At 46.1% G+C, this 23,991-nt stretch overlaps 1 protein-coding gene across 1 annotated transcript in view; it reads right to left on the bottom strand.

The window, feature by feature from the left end:
- LOC136461333 (expansin-A26-like) overlaps positions 1 to 18,157 on the bottom strand; it is a 29,845-nt gene extending 11,688 nt beyond the window's left edge. Inside the window, exon 1 of the mRNA XM_066460671.1 lies at positions 17,664 to 18,157. Coding sequence (XP_066316768.1) covers positions 17,664 to 18,157 — 494 coding nt within the window. The remainder of the gene's footprint in view (positions 1 to 17,663) is intronic.
- Positions 18,158 to 23,991: the final 5,834 nt, after the last annotated feature.

The following is a 23,991-nucleotide window of genomic DNA, read 5'->3' as shown; positions in this document are numbered from 1 at the left end:
ATCTTAACTATGTTTGGTATGCTTAAACTGTTGGTAGGTTCTAGGTTGTCAATTTGTGAATGATTACATGAAGTAGAGGTGTTATTACTTTATATTGCATGTTAAGTCATTTCCGGACTGATTCTAGAATATGATGAGTTGCATGTTGAAACTGATGAAGACTGTAAAAATGGTTAATAACAAAGTTGTAGAAAATTTGATAAGCTTTCCAGAAAGTCTAGGATCACTAGATTTGGAATTGTAGAACTCCAGTTATGAGTGAAACAAGTAGATACTGTTTAGGGCATAGTCGATGCTTTGTAGAAGTAGTTAAGTAGTAAGCGAGAAGAGATATGCACCTACTCAAACAACGTGATGCACTTGTTAACATATATGCATTCGTAATACTTATACCATACTCATGCATCTAGGATCGGAGGAAGAAATCACGTTGCTGGAATTCGAAGAAGCAGAGGAAGGGAAACCGCAGGAGGATCCGCAAGCCGCAGCTCCCGAAGGCGTGGAGCAGAACCCTGAAGAGCTTCCGGAGTGCCCTGACCATCGTCCTACTTCCTTTCTACGAGGCAAGCCCCGGAGCATTATAAGTCTCCTAGTAATTTACAAATGTTTACTTACGTATTTATGATTGATGCATTAGGTTATAAGAGTTGAATGAAACCACTTGATGCATATACATTCCTTGTCCAGATATTATCCCGTTAACCGGTATAGGTCCAGGATCGAATATATGCTTAGCCATGCTTAGACCGGTAGAAGTCGGGTGATTTCCTGTCACCTACGAGATATAGGTGGATACCGAAGCACGGTTGGCTATATCTGCTATCGTGGAACAGAACCATGGTTAATGTAAATGGAGACCGGGTGGGATATCGATAGAAAAGCAACAAGGCATGGAGGTCTTGGGTGTGGATCTATCCCCGTCTGTGTCGATCAAGGACCGTACCGTTGTTGGAACTTCTGACAAGATTGAACGCATGCCTCTCACTTAGCTGGCCGGATAACTCGTTCCGACCACGAAGCCGAGTAATTCAACTCAGGCCGGGAATCGTTCTGTTGTGCGCTCCTTCTGGGGAACGATCAGACTGAGCCCAAGGGCAGGCTTGGCCTGAGCATCCTGGCATCTGGTGTTCCAGATTGTGCGGCGCAGTACGAACCCGCGAAATGTGTACCGGAGTTGTACCAAAGGTGACCTAAGACTATCGTGGCTGATAGATCTGGGTTTGTGTTAGGAATAAATTCCCAGCTGGTAGAAATCGATTCGAATCGCCGTCTCTCCCGGATAGTGAGAAACTTGGCTAGCTCCAACATCGTAGTAACTGTGTTATGAAACATGATGGTTCGGATGAATATGGAATTACAATACCTGCTATGGTTACTATTGTATGATTCTAAATAATATACCACATGTTTGGCACAGGGTAGTTGCTAATCTAGAAATGGATAGTTATAATTAACTTGATAAAGGAATCACAAGTGTACAAAGATTAATTGCCTTTTTCGCAAAAATATTGTCAAGTTACGTCCACTTATACAGCCTTGCATAATCCTTGGAGTTATTTTATTTCTGGTTCATGACGGGTAAGTCTAGCTGAGTACCTTCTCGTACTCAGGGTTTATTTTCCCATTGTTGCAGATGGCACTGTGTATCATGGGTATTGCAAGAGTTGCTTCTATCCCGCTGTGGATGAGGAGTAAGCCTTGGGCAGGCTTCCTTAGTAATTCCTATCTTTGCTTTTGTGGATCGTGATCTGGCATGGCACTGTATCAAACTACATTGGAAACTTATCTTCGAACTTATTTGCTTCCGCTTTAATTATCAAACTTGGTTTGCAATAACTTTCTATTCGTACTCTGATGATGAAAAGTATCTGTGAACTTTATGTAATTTGTGGCATGTATGTTGAATCCTGTACGATCTTGGTTGTTGTAAATCGTTTATCGAGACCCGTCGTGGTACTCGACGGACTACCGGGTTTATATGGGTTCAAGTATGACAGTGCGACCGCTTGCGGATTGCCATTATACTTGTATTCTTATAAATTGGTCGGTTCTGCGACAGCTGGCATCAGAGCAAGATTCAACGTTAATTGTCACAAGTGTATTTAAAAACAAAAGTTTTTGTTTTTCAAAAACCCTTCTCTAGCAACAATTAGTTATATAATAGGTATTTGAAATCTAAAGTGTGCCATTGATCACTTTCCTTATGCCCAAATTAAGGACTATTAGGTGGCTATTTAAGTACTAACATGGGGGTTTTTACTTCGTCGTCCATACGGCGTGCTATAGTATGGATGCCATTCGCTTGAGTGGTAATGTATGGATCAAATGCCTCTACGCCAAGGTAAGATGAGAGTATGACCGCAAGATGTGAGCGTGCGGTCGGGAAGAGTTAGCTTTGGTACGGCTATGTATGCATGCTTGCATGTGTAGATGGTACGTATTTAATTGTGGGTTTAAATTCTTGTCGGGTAAATTGATATGGAAGTATATGTATGGGTATACATATATGGAAGTATTTACAATTACATTCTGCATATTCTTTATGGGTTTAGGGCTGAAATGAAATTTTATGCAGGTACACTAACAACGAAACGTGTAGCTCGACTAGTTACGCTAATTATGAGAGAACGTATGTACGCCACCGTGTCTACCGTTAGAAACAAATTTTTCCTAAGTTTGTGAGGACGTACGGCACGAGCATGCATCATGTTAAAATACCATTCACATAATTATATTTGTTCCTCCCCTTATAAGATTCTTACTCGGTTATGTAACTCTTATCCATTATGGCATTGTCTCACCAAAGGGTACGTGTTGATGGTGCAGATGGCACGCACCAAGCAGACTGCTCGCAAGTCCACCGGAGGCAGAGCTCCTAGCCGTCAGCTTGCTCCACGTACCCGTCAACGTCACACGTTCCTTGGAGAGTTTGGGATGCCTACACTCTTGTGGAGAGTGCTCAGCTATGTAGGTTATCCTGATGGAATGGAACCCCGCTACTTCTGGGCGAATGAGCGGTTGGGAGAAGGTCTCTTAGTTACTGTGGAGGCCGTTGTTCGTCCCCGAGGTGACGATTCAGAGTGGACAGGCTGGTGTTATGAGTCGACTGGTAGGACTGCTGAAGAAGCAGCTGGCAGGGCAGCCTTTGGAATCTTGAGGGATATCATGGATCGTTTTCCTCAGGAGCTGGCAGCCGCTTTGGTTGGAGTCTTTCCAAGAGGCGATCCCTCTACTGACTCATGGCAGCAGGCAAGAGGAAGATCTTTGGAGATTGGTGCAGCAGAAGGGCAGAACAGCGATAACCCTGCAATGAGCGCCATGTTCGCAGTGATGAGAGTGTTGGATGGAGTTGAAGGTAGCCTCAGACGTGTGTCTGGTGCTCTTGGTCAGGCCCGCGAAGACCGACGTCAGCTTCAGAGGGAGCACGACATCGAGATTGAGAGGCTCACTGAAGAGATGACTCGGTTAACTCACCAACGGAATGCAGCCTGGTCCAGGGAAGATGTCCTGAGAGCTCGACAGTTTGAGCTAGGACAGCAGCTAGCCAATGCTGAAGAATACAACGATAATCTGCATGAAGAGGTTCATCTACTGCACAATCAGCTCCACCCTTATGTACCACCTGGAGCCGCAGAAATGGATCTAGAGGGGTACGAGGAAGAAGAAGAAGAAGTGGCACCTGAAGAAGAAGTAGAACCTGGGGAAGGAGATGATTCTACGTCTGACCTCGATAGTGATCATGATGAGGATTAGATCGCTTAGCGTGTAGTGGGAAGACTAATGTATCACCTTTATTTGTGTAATGGACCTGTAGTTCCAAGTTGGCACTAGTAACTAGACTATCATGTAATGTTAATCGCACGTTTGGATGAACGTCAATGCAATTCCTGTACTTTGTCGTGAATCACGCTTTAAATTACATGCGTTATGAGCACGATAAGTGGTCAAATTGGTGATGTCATGTTGCGAGAATGAATTATTATGCCTCTGTTTTTATTGTGCTTTTTGAGAATTTTCTCCAGTAATTTCAGTTTGGCATGAGTACCTAATTCATCTGCAATCTCTTGGCATCGACCAATAATCGCTTATTGTTGCAACTTCGCAGATAACGCGCACCCGTGCTGGAGCTGGTGGTAGCCAGGATGGCAACCATGATGACTTGCCACCCCCACCACCACCGTCTGCTCAGGAATTCTTTGCCCAGTTCCTAGGGAGCCAGAGGACAATGGAAGAAGCTTTGCGCCTTATCGCGCAAAACACTGCTCGTGGCCACCCACAGCAACCAGGGGCTGAGCCAAATCAGCACAGTTCATTCAAGGAATTTTTGGACACGAAGCCGCCGATCTTCAAGGTGGCTGAGGAACCACTACAGGCCGATGAGTGGCTGAATACCATCGAGCAGAAATTTCGTCTGCTAAGAGTCACAGAACACCTAAAAGCAGAATATGCTTCTCATCAATTGCAAGGACCAGCAGGAATCTGGTGGACGCACTTTCTGTCGTCTCTGCCTGCTAATGCGAGAGTGACCTAGGATCAATTCAAGTTGGCTTTCAGGGGACACCATATTCCCCCGGGCCTGATGCGCATGAAAGCAGCAGAATTTATGAGGCTCACTCAAGGAACCAAGTCACTCACAGAATATATGCACGTATTCAACAACTTGTCAAGATATGCTCCAAGTTTCGTGGATACTGAAGAGAAAAAGATTGAGAGTTTCAAGCGAGGTCTGGGTACCAAATTAATGAAGACTATGGCAAACTCCCGATGTGCCACGTACAATGAATTCATTAGTGATGCCTTGACCCAAGAAAATCACAACAACATGCATGCAGTTGCTAAAGGTCGCAAGAGGGCCTATGAGGCCGGTGCATCCGGATCTTTCCAGTCAAAAGCGCCTGTCACAGCTAGGCCACAATTCCGTCCACCTACACCCAAGTTCAGGCCTCCACCACCGAAAGCTCAGAATAATAGGCCACAGAAACCGTTTTGTAAGCCGTTCACTATTGCCTTACCAAAAGGGAATGGTAATCAGGACAGCTCCGCCGGATTCAAAAGTAATCAACCTTGTTTCAACTGCAACCAACTGGGTCATTGGTCCAAGGAGTGCCCCCACCCCAAGAGGAATGGCAACCCAAACTAGAACAATCAGAGGCAGGTGAATGCCAGGGCACGTCAGGGACAAGTGCACTATACCGCTGTGGAGGAAGTGCCCGCCGGAGAAGTTGTCACGGCTGGTATGTTTCTTGTCAACAAGCACCCCGCTGTTGTTTTATTTGATTCAGGAGCTTCTCATTCATTTATGAGTCAAGCATTTGCATCTAGACATGATCAAGAAATAATAGAAGTAAGTAAAGGGGGTTTTAACATAAGTTCAGCAGGGGGTACTATTACTACCAAAAAGATAGTCAAAAATGTACTCATTCTGATCCAAGGGAGGGAGTACACCACAGATTTGATAATATTGCCAGGATTGTCGATAAGTGTAATCTTAGGCATGAATTGGATGAAGTATCATGGTGCTCTTATTGACACTAGCACCCGTACTATCATGTTGAGAGAACCCACGGGAGGGAATGCTTTTCTAGTTCCACTCTCCCGCGATTTTGAACCCCAACATTTAGCCTGTGCTATCCAAGCCACCACCATATGTGATATTTCCGTGGTTTGTGAGTTTCCGGATGTATTTCCAGAGGAATTACCAGGTCTACCACCGGATAGGGACATGGAATTTAAGATCGAATTAGTGCCAGGTACCGCACCCATATCCAGAAGGCCCTATAGAATGCCACCCAATGAGTTAGCAGAACTCAAGGTTCAATTGCAAGATCTATTGGACAAGGGTCTTATCCAACCTAGCTCCTCTCCGTGGGGATGCCCAGCATTGTTTGTGAAGAAGAAGGATAAGTCACTAAGGATGTGTGTAGATTACAGACCACTCAATGCTGTGACCATCAAGAACAAATATCCGTTACCCCGCATCGACATCTTGTTCGATCAGCTAGCAAAGGCAAAAGTATTCTCCAAAATTGACTTAAGATCAGGTTACCATCAGATAAAGATCAGACCGGAGGATATACCTAAAACGGCTTTCTCTACTAGGTACGGCTTATACGAGTACTTGGTTATGTCTTTCGGACTAACAAATGCTCCAGCCTACTTTATGTACCTAATGAACTCGGTATTCATGCCCGAACTTGACAGGTTCGTGGTCGTGTTTATTGATGACATATTGATTTATTCAGAAAGTGAGTCAGATCATGAAGAGCATCTAAGGATTGTCCTATCCAGGTTGAGGGAGCATAAGCTATATGCTAAGTTTAGCAAATGTGAATTTTGGATGAGCAAAGTGCCTTTCTTAGGTCACATTTTATCCAGAGATGGAATCTCAGTAGACCCATCAAAAGTGCAGGAGGTCATGGATTGGAAAGCCCCAACTTCGGTGCATGAAGTTCGGAGTTTCCTAGGGTTAGCAGGATACTATCGTCGGTTTATTCCAGACTTCTCAAAGATAGCCAAGCCTATGACCAGACTACTTCAGAAAGATGAGAAGTACAAATGGACACCAGAATGTGAAACAGCTTTTCACACCCTCAGAACTTTGTTGACTACAGCGCCAGTGCTAGCACAACCAGACATTGAAAAGCCTTTTGATATATTTTGTGATGCATCAGGAATAGGTTTGGGATGTGTACTTATGCAAGAAGGGAGAGTAATTGCATATGCCTCTCGGCAACTGAGAAAACATGAAGTCAACTACCCTACACATGATTTGGAACTTGCAGCCGTTGTCCATGCGTTGAAGATATGGAGACATTACTTGTTGGGCAATGTATGTCATATTTTTACTGACCACAAAAGCCTCAAGTATATCTTTACCCAGCCAGAACTGAACATGAGACAACGTAGATGGTTGGAATTGATTAAGGACTATAATTTGGAAGTGCATTACCATCCGGGTAAAGATAATGTAGTAGCCGATGCACTTAGTCGGAAGTCCCATTGCAACACTGTAGAAGCGCTATTGGAAGATGGATTCAACTTGCTACATCCTACTGTACTACACAATATCACAATCAGTTGTTCGCTTGAGGGCAAAATCATAGAGCTACAGCAGACTGATGTAGGAATAAGTCACATAAAGAGAAAAATGCAAGAGCAAGAAACAAAACATTTTAGATTGGACGAAAGAGGTGTATTATGGTTTGAGGACCGACTAGTGGTGCCAAAAGACCGTGAGCTAAGGAATCAAATTTTAGAAGAAGCTCACTCGTCCAAATTGTCTATCCACCCGGGTAGTAGTAAAATGTATCAAGATCTAAGAAACCGTTTTTGGTGGACTAAGATGAAGAAAGAGATCGCAGCCTATGTTGCGAGGTGTGATAACTGCAGCAGAGTGAAAGCCGTCCATATGAAAACCGCTGGATTACTTCAGCCACTGCCTATCCCAGGATGGAAATGGGAGGAGATCAGTATGGACTTTATCACAGGCCTTCCAACAACGCCCCAAGGTCACGATTCAATCTGGGTCATTGTTGATCGTCTCACCAAGTCAGCCCATTTTGTACCAGTTCACACAACATATCACGCGGGTAAATACTCTGAGTTATATGTTTCACAGATCGTGAAATTGCATGGAGTACCCAGGACCATAATCTCAGATAGAGGACCACAGTTCATAGCTCATTTCTGGGAGCACTTACACCAAGCTTTGGGAACCAAGCTAATAAGAAGTTCAGCTTATCATCCACAAACGTCAGGACAGACAGAGCGAGTGAACCAAATCCTAGAAGATTTACTTAGGGCTTGTGTTATATCTTCAAAAGGTTCATGGGAGAAATGGCTACCTTTAGCTGAATTCTCCTATAACAACAGTTATCAAGCGAGTATCAAGATGGCTCCATTTGAAGCCTTGTATGGCAGAAAGTGCAGAACTCCATTGAATTGGATCGAGCCCGGTGAAAGGAGATATTTTGGTATTGATTTTGTCAATGAAGCCGAAGAACAAGTACGTATCATCCAACAACACATGAAAGCAGCTCAATCAAGACAGAAGAGTTATGCCGATCGAAGAAGAAGACCACTAACTTTTGAAGTAGATGACTATGTGTACTTAAGAGTATCACCCATGAAAGGTGTGAAGAGATTTGGGATGAAAAAGAAGCTTTCACCAAGATACGTAGGGCCATACAAAATTTTGGAACGAAAAGGAAATATTGCGTACAAGCTACAACTACCACCAGAGATGAGTGCAATCTTTGATGTGTTCCATGTGTCTCAGCTAAAGAAATGTCTTCGAGTACCGGAAGAAGCTATTGCACCCACCAACGTGCAACTTCAATCGGATTTGACCTATGAAGAAAAGCCAATTCGAGTATTAGAAGAGATGGAGAGAGTAACAAGAAGTAAGATCATTAAGTTTTATAAGGTGGTGTGGAACAATCACAGTGAACAAGATGCTACATGGGAAAGAGAAGATTATCTGCAAGAAGTTTATCCCGCCTTTTTCCAAGAATGGTAGGTCTTGCAAATCTCGGGACGAGATTTTTATAAGGGGGAGGGGCTGTAACACCTCGGGTGTTAGCCTTGCATAACTTGACTTGCATAACATGAGCATGAGCATCAAGCATTCATAAATCATCATTTACAATTGAAACATCTGATCAAAACATATGAAACATTGCTTGTTATTTCGTGTTTCTTGTAACATATGCATATGATCATGTGCAAATAAAGGCTAGTATGTAATGTTGGTCACTATAACACCTTAGCTACACTTAGGTTAACAAAAGGAACCTTGTTCATGAAGGCCACATTTCATGATCAAGCACTTAAGCGATATTTCATGTGTTGACCTGAATAGCTATATGAGTGACTACTATATGAAATGCTTAAATGACCTTGCAAATTGTTTTAACATGCTTAGAGTATCATCATGAACAACTTTGGTATTAAGTGCTAAGGCTAGTTTGGTCATTTAGCCATGGTTTGTGTATGTATCATGATTTCAAAGTGACATGTTTGACTAAAGTTGAACTAGGTGTTAGGGACCTTGCATGGAGGAGTTCACTAAAGCAAAGTTGTAGTGTATGACATAAGGAACAACTTTTATTTTTATGTCTTGGACTGATTCAGCTCCTAACATGTTTGAAATTGGATCACAAGAATCATCAAAAATCCTGATTTCAACACTTAACAAATTTTCTAAGTGTTTGCTCGACTGACAGCCTGACGAGCCGACTTTGATCATGATTTTGCGCGGTGTACGATGAGAATTGGAACACGATCATTGAACAACATTTGTAGCTGGTACTTAGGACTACGAAAGTCATTTAGATCATTTACGAGTTGGAGCCACGGATTAGCAGTTAAATCAATGAGAAAACGCGCTGTCAGGCACTGCATCACGCGACTGAATCGACTAAATCGATCGGCACAGTGGCCGACCAGCTTCAGAGCAGAGCCACCGCGTGGAGGTCCCGTCGGCCGCGCGTCGCCGTTGCCCTGACCAGGCAGGCCACGCCGCGCCCGAGCGAGCCTTCATCACGCCAACGCCCGCCCGCACTCAGCCACGCTCCTTTTTCACTTCACCTCGGTCTCCTTCACCGTCCGCAGCACCCGCAAGCATAGCCGTCGAGCTCCCGTAGCGCCACCGTCGTCGTTGACGGCACAAGCCTCGCATAGCCGCTTCTCCATCACCGCAACCGCATAGCCGTCTTCCCCGCGACTCCCTGCGCCAGCCAGTGCCGCCGTTTTAAGCTCGGTGAGCTCTAGCCCCGCACACCGCCTCGCCGGAGCTCCACCGCAAGCCCCGTCGTCGTGGCCACGCCGCCACAGTCCCCCTCTCCAAGCGTTAGCTAGCGCGCTAGGTCCGCCGTAGTACCCCGGTGCTCGTCCGAGCCTTAGGTCGGGCCACCGAGGACGTCGCTGGCGTTTTGCCGTGGTCCAGCCTCGCCGTTCCGCCATGGCCGCCGCCGCTAGCTCTAGGGTCAGCAATAGGGCCGGCCAAGTGGCTCAATAGGTTCGCCAGGTCATGTAGGTCCTACCCTGATGACCTCACCGCCGGCGAAGCTCGCCGTCGTCGAGCCGCAGCCGCGCAGTGCCCAGCAGCGCCGCTGCTCTGCTCTGTGTCACTGACGCGTGGGGTCCCCTGACCAGCGGGTCCCACCGGTCAGCGACAGCAGTAGAGAGGGCTAATTCATTTTAAATCCAGTTTTTGATTTGTTTTGGTTATTTTGTATCTTCAGTTTGGTAGCTCCAAAAATTGTGAAATAAATATGATTGTGTTCCTTAGGAAATGTAGTATTTAGGAAAAATATGTTCTTGGCTTAAACAGTAGAAATTTCTGGAGATTTAAATAAAGATTTGAAATGTGCTTTTGAATGCATTCAAATTTGTTTATTTTATATCTAGAGTTCCTGTGCTCCAAAAATTATGAAATTTTTGTGGTAGGCTGTTCTTGTTATACATGAGCTTGGATAAAAATTTTAGGACCAGTGCATGTGTAGATCTATAGTTATAGATTTTTCTTTTATAAATAGTTAATCCTTGCATGAATTTTTATAAATTAATTATAAGTCCAAAATTCATGAAATTTGTTGGAGGTGATACTAGTACCATATGGATGTTAGGAAAAATAAGAAATCTGTTGCTTGACACTTTTCAATAGGATTTTCCATTTATGCTATTTCAAGCCTTGCTTCCTTATCATTTTTGTATAGGATGTTCTACTTAGCAAAATGACATGAAATTTTTATAGTAGTCCTTTGATAGCATTATTAAGGCTTTGTAAATTTTTGAGAATTTATTCAGCACATCTGATATATATTTATTATTTAACCTAGATATCTAAATAAAATAATAAAGGCAATTTAATAAATAGTTTGGGCTTTGCCATTATATTATCTTAACTATGTTTGGTATGCTTAAACTGTTGGTAGGTTCTAGGTTGTCAATTTGTGAATGATTACATGAAGTAGAGGTGTTATTACTTTATATTGTATGTTAAGTCATTTCTGGACTGATTCTAGAATATGATGAGTTGCATGTTGAAACTGATGAAGACTGTAAAAATGGTTAATAACAAAGTTGTAGAAAATTTGATAAGCTTTCCAGAAAGTCTAGGATCACTAGATTTGGAATTGTAGAACTCCAGTTATGAGTGAAACAAGTAGATACTGTTTAGGGCATAGTCGATGCTTTGTAGAAGTAGTTAAGTAGTAAGCGAGAAGAGATATGCACCTACTCAAACAACGTGATGCACTTGTTAACATATATGCATTCGTAATACTTATACCATACTCATGCATCTAGGATCGGAGGAAGAAATCACGTTGCTGGAATTCGAAGAAGCAGAGGAAGGGAAACCGCAGGAGGATCCGCAAGCCGCAGCTCCCGAAGGCGTGGAGCAGAACCCTGAAGAGCTTCCGGAGTGCCCTGACCATCGTCCTACTTCCTTTCTGCGAGGCAAGCCCCGGAGCATTATAAGTCTCCTAGTAATTTACAAATGTTTACTTACGTATTTATGATTGATGCATTAGGTTATAAGAGTTGAATGAAACCACTTGATGCATATACATTCCTTGTCCAGATATTATATTGTTAACCGGTATAGGTCCAGGATCGAATATATGCTTAGCCATGCTTAGACCGGTAGAAGTCGGGTGATTTCCTGTCACCTGCGAGATATAGGTGGATACCGAAGCACGGTTGGCTATATCTGCTATCGTGGAACAGAACCATGGTTAATGTAAATGGAGACCGGGCGGGATATCGATAGAAAAGCAACAAGGCATGGAGGTCTTGGGTGTGGATCTATCCCCGTCTGTGTCGATCAAGGACCGTACCGTTGTTGGAACTTCTGACAAGATTGAACGCATGCCTCTCACTTAGCTGGCCGGATAACTCGTTCCGACCGTGAAGCCGAGTAATTCAACTCAGGCCGGGAATCGTTCTGTTGTGCGCTCCTTCCGGGGAACGATCAGACTGAGCCCAAGGGCAGGCTTGGCCTGAGCATCCTGGCATCTGGTGTTCCAGATTGTGCGGCGCAGTACGAACCCGCGAAATGTGTACCGGAGTTGTACCAAAGGTGACCTAAGACTATCGTGGCTGATAGATCTGGGTTTGTGTTAGGAATAAATTCCCAGCTGGTAGAAATCGATTTGAATCGCCGTCTCTCCCGGATAGTGAGAAACTTGGCTAGCTCCAACATCGTAGTAACTGTGTTATGAAACATGATGGTTCGGATGAATATGGAATTACAATACCTGCTATGGTTACTATTGTATGATTCTAAATAATATACCACATGTTTGGCACAGGGTAGTTGCTAATCTAGAAATGGATAGTTATAATTAACTTGATAAAGGAATCACAAGTGTACAAAGATTAATTGCCTTTTTCGCAAAAATATTGTCAAGTTACGTCCACTTATACAGCCTTGCATAATCCTTGGAGTCATTTTATTTCTGGTTCATGACGGGTAAGTCTAGCTGAGTACCTTCTCGTACTCAGGGTTTATTTTCCCATTGTTGCAGATGGCACTGTGTATCATGGGTATTGCAAGAGTTGCTTCTATCCCGCTGTGGATGAGGAGTAAGCCTTGGGCAGGCTTCCTTAGTAATTCCTATCTTTGCTTTTGTGGATCGTGATCTAGCATGGCACTGTATCAAACTACGTTGGAAACTTATCTTCGAACTTATTTGCTTCCGCTTTAATTATCAAACTTGGTTTGTAATAACTTTCTATTCGTACTCTGATGATGAAAAGTATCTGTGAACTTTATGTAATTTGTGGCATGTATGTTGAATCCTGTACGATCTTGGTTGTTGTAAATCGTTTATCGAGACCCGTCGTGGTACTCGACGGACTACCGGGTTTATATGGGTTCAAGTATGACAGTACGACCGCTTGCGGATTGCCATTATACTTGTATTCTTATAAATTGGTCGGTTCTGCGACAAACTTACCTGGAGCTTTTCTCCAAAAGAAGTCGCAAGGGTCGATAAGCTTCCCCAGGCAGTAGTTAACTTCGATAGTCGATGAGTGGTATCAAACTGCTACACCACATCATCAGCAAAAGGCGGACCACCGGAGGCAAGAGAAGGAGAAGGAGAAGCCGGCCGAGGCGAAGAAGGCACGACCAGAGCAATCTCTCGGGAAGCCAAGGCCAATCCCTCAGAAGAACCCGCCGCCATGGCCACGGTCACTTCAAGAATTGGCAAATCAACAGCTACGAACTCCATCCCCCCCATAGCCACCTCGGCGCCCATGCGTTCTGAGCCCTGAGACTCAGCATGCAAGGGCGCACTAGAGGTTTGACAAGAAGTCGACTGGAGGGCCGGGGAAGATGAAGACCTAAAAGATAACAAGAGAACCCATCAAAAAAGAATAAGAAAAAAGAAGAACAAAAGCAGAGAAACAAAACCAAAATCTACTCACCCAGCTATCTTCTTCTTCATGAAACAAAAAGAAGACCTCGCAGGGGGAACCACGGCAGCAAAAACGTCCCCGCCACTCGACGGCAGGAGTGGCAAAGCCAGTACCAAAGCCCCAGAAGAACTCGATACCAGAGCTACGGAAGAACTCGACACCGAAGCTATAGAAGAACCCGGTGCAGGAGCCTCAGAAGAGTTCATACCCGACGACCGCTTACTATAAAAAGATCAAGACCAAAGTCAAAACAAAGAGAAGGGATTCAGTAGCAGGAAAAAAACAACTCACCGCCGCATGATAAGGGGTGCATCATCATCCTCTTCTTCCTCAGTCTTGACCAAGGCCACCATTGCACCAGCTAAAAAAAGAACAAAAGTACTCGGTTCAAGATAAAAACAAAAAGACAAAGGGACAAAGTGTGTTAATATGCTCACCTAAGAGCATGCTAGCTACAACTAGAGTACCTAGACGAGTACTTGGCTGGCGAGACTTCTTGGAAGCAGGTAAACCAGATGAAGAACCATCCGCTCGCCCCCTCTTCGAGACACTACGAGGACCTCGAGGGACTGGATGGGTAACATATTCTTCATATATCAACAACTCCAGAAGAAACTCTAGGAAACACAGTGGTGATTGGGAACTTACTGGTTACAGAAGCCCCAGCAAGATTCTCCCCAGTATTCACCATGGTAGGGAGGACATCAAGGGGAATAGGGTCAACAAAGTTGCGCCCCAATTCCTACGAAAAGAATAAAACAACAAGACAAGGCAAATTAAGCAAAAATGGATACAGCAAAAGAAATATAGAAAGAACAAGCACGAAGAGAAAACGACTTACAGCCAGAGGCGGGTTTTTGGCAGAGTACTCAGAGACAGTAAGCGAGACAACGCTTGCTCCTTTCAGCATCTTCTAGAGATGCTCGAGTACCTCCTCATCGGTCAACTCAAGGGCTGGGACCATGCGTGAAGGATCCTCAGCCCAGAGTACTCGAAGCCAAGGTTCTCTCGCTCCTTCAGAGGCTAAACACGGCGATAGAGAAAGCTCGAGACAATACCGAAGCCGATCAAGCCCTGCTGCTTTAGAGTGCTTATCCGCTCAAGGAATGGCTGGATCGCCTAGAGCTCGTTTAGCATCAGGGAGTTCTTTTCCCACCGGTCATTAACCGAGGGACCAGATCCAGAATGTATGGCAAGAGAAGGAATCAAATTGGCAGCATAGAACCAATCAACATGCCAATCCCTCACAGAATCAACCAGGTCATAATCAAAGAACTTGCTTTTAAGACCCTGGCGAAACTGAATCCCATAGCCGCCAAGAACATTGGTGTCTTTGCGGCGAGGTTGAGGCTTCAAACGAAAGAAGTGACGGAAAAGTGAAAGAGAAGGAGGAATTCCAAGGAAAGCTTCATAGAGATGTATGAAAATAGAAAGATGGAGGACAACATTAGGAGTTAGATGGTTCAGACTAACCCCAAAATAACCAAGAAATTGATGAAGGAATGCGGAAGCAGGAAGGCAAAGACCGGCACGGATAAAGGAGACAAAAAGGATAATCTCACTAGGACCTAGAGCGGGGACCCGATGCTCGCCTAGAACTCTCCATTCAGTAATACCCTTGCTCTAGATCAGACCATCACCGATAAGCTCGCGAAGCTGGTCTTCAGTTGTTGTCGGAGCCAGCCAAGCTTTCTGGGCAGCCCTCATGGCCACGAACTCCTAGTTCTCGATCACGGAAAGAGATGACTCCTCGTCCATGAAGGTTGCCTGGGACTTGCTCACAGTTTTCTTCCTACCCATGTACTAATGGAGGCAAGAAGGAACTAGGGGAAGAGAAGGCTTGGACAACGGCGCTAAGATGGCGACGGCAATGGCGATGGCGGATTTCTGAAAGCTAGGGTTTCAAGGCAAGAGAAGGGCAGTAAAGAAAAAGAAGATGAAAGGTCTTTAAATAGATTTTATAGCGATAAAACGGCCCACCAGGCCCGTTAAAGCACGGTGTGAGAATGCAACGGTCCATTTACTGACACAGCTAAAATGACGGAGGGCACAAATCCACACAACGGTACAATTCAACAGGTAGATTTCAGACTTATCCATCCAGCACCATGGCGGAGTTATCAGATTACTACAAAAACAACCTGTCAACCATGAAGAAATGAAGGGCTACCTCACAAGGAACATAAGAACCCAGTTCTTACGAAAAGAACTCGGGAATCTCATGAACAACCAGAACTACAGTAGAAAAATAAATGATAACTCAGAAGACAAGATTCTTTCCATTACAAGCGACTTCAAAAATAGAAGACTACAAATCTTACAAGACCCAACGAACTTGATACCACGAAAAGAAAAGTAGCAAAGAGGAACCCGGACATGGCTAGGCTCTAGAATGACTACGTGTCCCAAATTGCTACTCGGAAGGACAAACCGCCCTCGGCTACACTGTTTTTTTCAAAGGACGGACGCAGTGCATCCAAGGCGGAAATCAGCAGCACGGCGGGACAACATGGAGCAGAGAAGGCCGGCAGGCATATGTCTACCCAAGACCGATGTGATGCTGGATATGGTGTTGATCTGCACCGGACAGTCTCAGGACAGGTGACGAGGATCAACCCAGAACTGCCAGATGAAGGAACGAAGCCCACATCACAAGACTTCCTCCAACTACCGCCACGTACATCCTGGTACATTGCTGCTGCGGGATTAGCCTACCTCTAATCCCTATCACAAGACTCCCTCTAGCTACGGCAAGACATACAAGAATTGCAAAATACGCCCGGGGGCTGCTCTACTTCACAAACTACCATATTCATGACTACAGAGACTTCAGAACAAGCAACAAAATGGTCAATAAATCAAAAACAGCACTCCAGGAGGGTATTTATAGACCGAAAGAGCGGTGCACGTGGACCAGGAGCACAAACAAAACAAGCCTAACAAAGGACACAGTGAAAAGAAAGAATTTAATGAAAAAAGACTCAGGCGTGAAGGAACAGTACTCAAGGACAAGCATATTCGAAAAGATATACCAACACAGTACAACTCGTGAACAAACAACATTCACACTCAACCACCACCATACGACTACATCTGACAACAGCGGACTACCAGGAAATATGCCAAGACCATGCATCCGAGTTCTTCCTGAACAAAACAACCCGAATAAATGCTCGGGGGCTGCAATAGGAGAAGTTCTCAGTTCCTTTCAAACAACACAAGATTCAAGACCCTCTAACTTTTTGTTCCAAATAGCAAGAGGCTCGGGGGCTACACTCAGTGAGTGCACTTTTTTCTACAAAAAGCGCACGTCACCAAGACAACTACTTCAAGACAACAATTTTTAAAACAACATAAGATTCAAGACCCTCCAACTTTTTGTTCTAAATAGCAAGAGGCTCGGGGGCTACACTCAGTGAGCACACTTTTTTCTTCAAAAAGTGCACATCACTCAGAAGACTTCTTCAAGATAGACAACTTCAATACCACACGATAAAAAGAACCCAGACATAACTATATCCGAGCTCTTTTCGACAAAGAACCCGGGTATATGCTCGGGAGCCTTTCGACGAAGAATCAAGATGATTTCAAGAAAAGACCCTCAAGCTCCTTGTGCCAAACAGCAAGAGGCTCGGGGGCTACATCCAAATAGGAGTACTTTTTTCTTCAAAAAAGTACACACCACGCAAAGATCTCACGAAGCGCTACACGGTTTCGCTCAAGAAAGCACTCAGACGACGCTTGTTCCTGCTCGACGAGACTTGAAGGAACAAGACGAGGCTTCTAGAACTCAACCATGAAGTGCTCAGGGGCTTGTCGGTGCAGGACCCATGGGATACCCCACAAGGAAGGAAGAAGACCTAGTCTAATTAGGATTCTTCCTCTATAATCTTAGTAGCAGTATTACTCTATAATCCTACTAGGAACTCTCATTATAAACCGACTAGGACTCTGGTCTCCTGACTATATAAAGGAGGGCAGGGCTCCTTGGATCGGGAGTTCAAGAGAATAATTGTACACAACACTTCCAATCAATCCAACGCAAAAGGCTAACGCCAACTGGACGTAGGGCTATTACTCGATCAAAGATCGAGGGTCCGAACCAGGATAAATCGACTGTCTCTTGCGTTAACCATCGAGTTCCGCATACGCTGAAGCCCGAACATACTGCCCCAGGGACCCCCATGGTAGGCTATCGGTGGTCAAACATCGACAGCTGCACTACTACTACGTACTTGCGGTAGGTGATGGGCATGATGCCGGCCTTCTTTTCAGTGATCTTGAGGAACGTCGGCATGGTGAGGTCGAAGTGCTCGCCCTTCTGCCCGCTCACCGGCGGCGGGGCCTGGTTGGTGGCCGTCACCACCACGGTGCCCTTGAGATCGTAGCACACGCCGCACCCGACCCTGTTGCTATACAGTGACGGGTCCATGGCCGCCGTCAGCGCGCCGTAGTCTTTTCCTAGCTCGCCCTTGTACCCACACGCGCCGCCGTCCGTGGTGCCGGACCCGTCGCGCCCACCGTAGAACGTCGCGTGCCCGTCCGTCCATGGGTCCGCCTTGAACTTGCTGTGGTTAACGTGGGGCTTCTTCTTGCTGGCTTCGCCGTCGTCGTCCTCCTCCTCCTCCACCACCTTGGCGCCCACGGTCGACGACGACGCGAGCCCGACAAGCAGCAGCGACGCCAGGAGAGGTGCCCATATTGTCCACGAACGACGACGACCAGACATGATTGGTTATGCTTTAATTTGCTTGGTAGTCAGCGTACGTGTAAACCTAGCAATATAGATGGCCATTCGGGCCACCCGGCCTGGCCAAGCACGGGCCCGTGCTTGGCACGGCCCGGAGGTCATCGGGCCGACACGGCCCGTCAGGTGCATCAGGTCGTGCCGTGCCGGCCCACGGGCAGCACTAACGGCCCAAGCGCAGCCCTAAAAGGCCTCGTGCCATGCCATGTCGGCCCAATGGCCTGACTGGCCCAGCGTCGCAGGCAGCGCTACATAGGGGGATCGTCGCCATCAGCCATCGCGGGCACTCTAGTCCCTCAACGGTGGCTACCGCAGCTGAGCAAGAAGCCTGCGGCCTGCAAAACGATAGAAGTTAGAACAAGCTACACAAAGTTTCCCATCTAGGTGCCCGTCGCCGAGATCCAGATGCGCCGGATCCGCACGGGCAGAGGGGGGAGGGAGCCCGCCGAATCCGCCCGAGGCCGGCCGCCGCCGGGGTTGCTAGCTCCACCGGGTCGCCAGATCCATCGAGGGAGAGGGAGGGAGGAGGGAGCCCGCCGGAACTGCACGGGGGAGGAGCTGCTCTTGCCTGATCTGCTGTCGGAGTTGATGACGATGCGCGCGGCCGCCGACGTGGAGGTGGTGGCCCTGGATCCGCTGCCGAGGAAGGTGCAGGAGCTGCTGTTCCACGGATCCGCGTGCCCATGACCCGTGCGAGCCTGCCCTGCGCCGTCGTGGTCTCCATGCGCGCGAGCCAGCCCTGGCCTCCATGCGCGCCTCTTGCGCCGCCGTGGTCGCCTGAGGGAGAGGGGTGGAGCGCTCCCTAGCCATGGCCGTGGCCACTTGGTTGTGCTCGGGATGAGGGAGAGCTAGAGGGATGGAGTTGCGCCTGACGGGGAGGGAGAGAGAGCGAGAGAGATGGAGCGGCGCCCGAGGGAGACAGAGATAGAGGGTTGGAGGGCGCGGTGCCTGAGGGAGACGGAGAGAGTTAGGGTTTTAGTTATGCTCAACGTATATATACTGTGAAGCCATTTCCGGGCCTGCAAAGTGTCGGGCCGGGTCGGGCCGGCACGCCGTGCCGAAAGTGAGGCCTAAGGGTCGGGCCGGCCAGCCCAGGCCCACCAGCCACCGGGCCGTGCCGGGCCTGGGCCGGGCCGAAACATCATGCCGTGGGCCGGGTCAACGGGCCTCGGGCCATATGGCCAAGTATACCTAGCAAGCTTACATGATAATATATATACGTAGCCTTGCGGTGGTCCCCGTCCCCGTCCTCGTACTGCCCCACGCCCGTCGAGCTGCAGCGGGAGGCGGCCATGGCGGCGCGCGAGCGGCTGAGGGAGCAGGTGCAACTCAACCGCTCCCGTGCGGGAGCCAGGCGCGTCCTCAAGGGCCTCTGCTTCATCAGCCGCACCACGGGCTCCGTCGAGGCCGCCGAGCTGTGGCGCCGCGTCGAGGAGCGATTCAACGACCTCACTCGCGAAGGGGTGCTCTCCCGCAATGACTTGGGCGAATGCATCGGTACGTCGTGCTGCCGCTGCTGCTTGGCTACAATCGCCCGCGAAGGGCTGCTCTCTCGCGACGAGGCAGGCTGTGCCGAAACGAGCAGCGCGAAGAAAGTTAGGGGGTTTTCTATAAATGTACTTTGAATTTAAGGTTAAATAAGTGGCATTGACCTGCAGTGAACCATTTTAAAAGTTCATGAACCTAAAAATGTAGTTTCAAAGTTGATGAACCTAGATGTCGCCCCAACGAAAGTTAATTGACATCCGGTGCATTTTACTCGTGATGTAACCGTAATCACTCGTAACTTGGAGGGCTCCGCCCCTTCCACCCATCGGCTTACCGGAATCTGTGGAATATGAAATCAGGGGGGGGGGGGGGATTTATTTGATCGCCCGAAGTTTACCTAAAAAAATATCGTGCCTTTGTTTTATTCGTATATCACTACTTCCACATGATCTCTTAAAACATGCATGCATGTGCATATATATGCATGTGTTTGCTCTTATTACATCGCTCAACTGCGCATAAATACTCAGTTGGATACTTTCAATTTGGAATGCCGAATGGCAGTTCATCCCCAGATGACAACTTTGCGCTCGCCGGATAGTGGCTTCTTGACTCGTAGCGAATCGGCTCCTGGCGGACCACCTCCCGGCGGGCATTCAAAGGTACACATGCATTGTTGGCTAAACGGGATCCGGCCCTTGCAATACCCGCCGACACCGAGGCCATGTTGAACGCATGAGTTTGCACAGTCCTTATTGCTCATGCATCGTCCGTGGTAAAAACCATTACGCCTACTGCAGATAGCTGCCTCCGCACCTACGTACAATCATAACCCGCTCGGTGTTTAGGACCATATATATGCATCACATATACTCTTGAACAGAGCTTCACAGTAATAGCTCCATATGGTAGAGGTGGTAGGCCCCGTTCGTTTGGCTAAATTTGGCTGAAAACACTGTTCCGGCTGAATTGTTGTGAGAGAAAAACACTATTTCGATTGAAAAAAAAAACCCGAACAAGTCGACTTTTAAGGTCAGCCGAACAGGGCCATAGGAGTAGTTTTTCCTTTAGTATTTCAACGAACTTCATAAGCAGAAAGGTTGTTTTAGTTACCGACAATAGGCCACAAGGAGCAAGGCGAGGACGAAAACAACAGTCACCGCTACAATCTTGTTAGATGCCATGGTTATTTGGTGTGAGGAAAAGAGCATATACATGCTCAATATTTAGAGTGGTTTCTTAGGCCTCTGGTACATTCAGTGTTCTAGCTAGATGGCTATTTCTACCTCTATATCTATCTAAGTCTTTATATATATATATATATATATATATATATATATATATATATATAGACACACACACTACTCCCTCTATCTCAGAATGTAGCTTCATTTATCATTTAAAATGTGCTCAAAATACAACTATGTTTGACTTTCTAGGGGATTTAAATGGTGAACAGAATAGCTATACTACCCTTCCACCTGATTTGTGTGCACAGTTAGTGGAAATAAATGCTAGCATACTAGCATGCACATTTATAATGAATTACCATTGACACATGCAAGGCAGGCATAGCTGCCATACATAAACTACATGCACATGTAGGGACAAGTTTAATGAAGGCCATATTAGTCCTTTTGCTGCTGTCCTTAATCTGTTTGAAAATATTATTATGTGATTCTCTGTCTATATATCTAGTGTTTATCTATCTATCTATTATGTCCATCTATCTATCTATCTATTTGTCTATCTATCTAATGGATTTTGATTTGTCCTAGTCAAACTATCCTAAAGCTGACAAAAACATTATTTTATTTTTTGCATTATCATTTGAGCTTTTTTAGGTGCTAAACTTTTACGCTAGCGTGGAATTCATGTTATTAACTTGATGTAATTTTTATGGGATTTATTGAGGAGAAGAACTACTTACAAAATTAGGCTATGGTTTTACTAAATGCATTTACCCAAGAAATATAAAGTATGCAACGTGTGATTGACGACTTCTATTGTGTAGTTACAGTTAATTCAATTCTAACAAAATTTATTTCACCATTCTTCGTGTTTTCTTGGATTTATTACAGCTAAGGTTAGTCTCAGTGAGAGTTTCATGTCTCGGTTTCCAAGACTCACATGTGTTAGAAACGGTGTTGACAAGTTTCATCCTCATGAGACTCATTTCATCCCATAAAATTTCTAGCATCTCTCCCTTCATCTATACTATGCCATGTCAGCTCATTTAATGCCATGAAACTCCTATAAAACCTCTCACTGAGACCGACCTAATAGGTATGTTGTATAGGGAACCTTGAACTATTACTAATCAATCTAGCCCTTCTTTATTTTCTCTCTCTAGCACTTTCTCAACTAGAACCCTCTCTTTTTATCTATTCTTGACAACAGCATCTCAGTCTCCTCTTCTTCCTGTTGGAGCAAGGAGAGGGGAAACCATGCCAATGCGCCTATGTAGCAGGGAACATAATTTACAATAACAAACGAGACCCAAATATTGGACCTAATACAATTTGTCTTGATATGCACTCTATACAGAATAAAGAAAGCATTCACATATCCTCTTTGCATGGTTAATGTATGAACAAATCTTGGCTTAGTTTACATAGAGACTATTTTGATTGGTCCAATTTACACCTGAATCCGAATCCAAATTATAGCTATTTGTAGCCGTAGCCGTATATATCCATCCCTATCCGATCTATTTACACCACTACAACATTGCTTTGGTTAAAGAAACAGTGGTGTTACTCGTTTGCTTTCACTTCACTTTCATGGGGATTCTGAGGCGCACAACCATCGGTATCGGTTATTAACTAACCATAATTTGGAGTCCATATCTGGCGTCCGTCGGGCAAAAACCAAAGCAGAGGTGTGCTCTAGTAATCCTGTACTTGCAGCCTCTCGAGTTGGGTGAACCTTGAATTTCCAACTCTGGAGCCCTGACGCTTAAATGTGCGCATATAGTGCGGTTAACGTTCTGCCAGAACAGTATTTTTTTCTCACAACAATAAATTAGAACAGTATTTTTCAGTCCTGTCGAACAGGCCCATTATCTGTTTCGTCCTTTGCTTTGGTTCCCGTCTCTAGGCCCACAGAAAAGGCTCAAGAACCTGCTTTTTCTCTAGTTGGCTTTTCCTTGTGCGGCTACTGATATGAAAAGTATTTAACCTTGCACCTGAGATATCACAAAACTTAACGACTAGAAAATTCCCTGTAAGGTAAGGTCCGGAAAATACATTCGGTTGGGAGACAGACGGCACAATTTTATTTGTCAGTCGGGTGACCGATATAATCAATTTACTTCGTTGTTTTTCAGCGCACAAAAAAATTATTTTTCCAGGAGCAATAATCGCTCCATGGTACATATATCTACCGCCAAGTGTTTAATTAGATGTAGCAGTTCTCCTTTAGTATTTGAATGAACTTGATAAGCAACAATGTTGTTTTAGTGACCAAGTAGTAGCAGTATGGAGGCAGCCGCGCGTCGGAGGGACGAATAAATTACGTCAATCATCGAGAGCAGCCGCCGCGCTCTCGCCGCAACGGCCCCTCGCCGGCGTCGAGAGTACAGACCACACGTAGTACAGGTACAGCCTTGGATCACGAGGGGAAGGAGACTTACTTTGGCGCCGGCGGTCAAGCAGGTTATACGACCTGGACCGCATCCAGATGGCGTTGGGGAAGGAGATGAAGATCGACGTCGCAAGGAGGGGCGTGAAGCTTTGTCCAGCTTCGTGGCCATGGCCGCGGAGGTGTCCCGGAAACCGACACCGGTACATGGTGTCCAGAAGGCCTCCCCACTGAAGTCCAAGTTCTGGGCATCGGGAGGTGATTCTGATGAATCGGAAGAAGACGAACCGAAGGTTCACAACCATTCCACGCCGGAGTTCGTTAAGGAAGCCTTGGACGCCGGCTTCACGATCGATCAGTTAGCTACGGTGGAACAGGTTCTAGACACAGGTAAGGCTTCGTTACCTCGCGATCTTCTTCTGCCTAGGGCTATCGTTGAATCTTTGATCAAGAGGAAGCTCGTTGGCGAGCCATGGCAAGGGCCGCTGCCCGCTCCGCGTGTGTCTCCGCCAAGAACGCTAGGCGACTTCCTTGCCAAGGCCAGCCACCGTGACCTGGGAACTCGTGGTGGCTCGGGAAAGTCTCCACGGTACCCTAGATCGCCGACGAGGACTGTTCCGGCGAGGTCACAGGAAGATTCAAATTTTTTTTTGAAAAAACGAAAATCCAGGATCATGATACGTTATTCCATCCGCTTCCTCGTTCGACGCTATGGACCGAGGCCGCGATCGCGTGCGCTCGGATCG

This window comes from Miscanthus floridulus, chromosome 6, assembly GCF_019320115.1.
Source record: "Miscanthus floridulus cultivar M001 chromosome 6, ASM1932011v1, whole genome shotgun sequence".
NCBI classification, from domain to species: domain Eukaryota; kingdom Viridiplantae; phylum Streptophyta; class Magnoliopsida; order Poales; family Poaceae; genus Miscanthus; species Miscanthus floridulus.
Note: the sequence above shows the minus strand (reverse complement) of the source record. Positions and strands in the feature narration are given on the sequence as shown.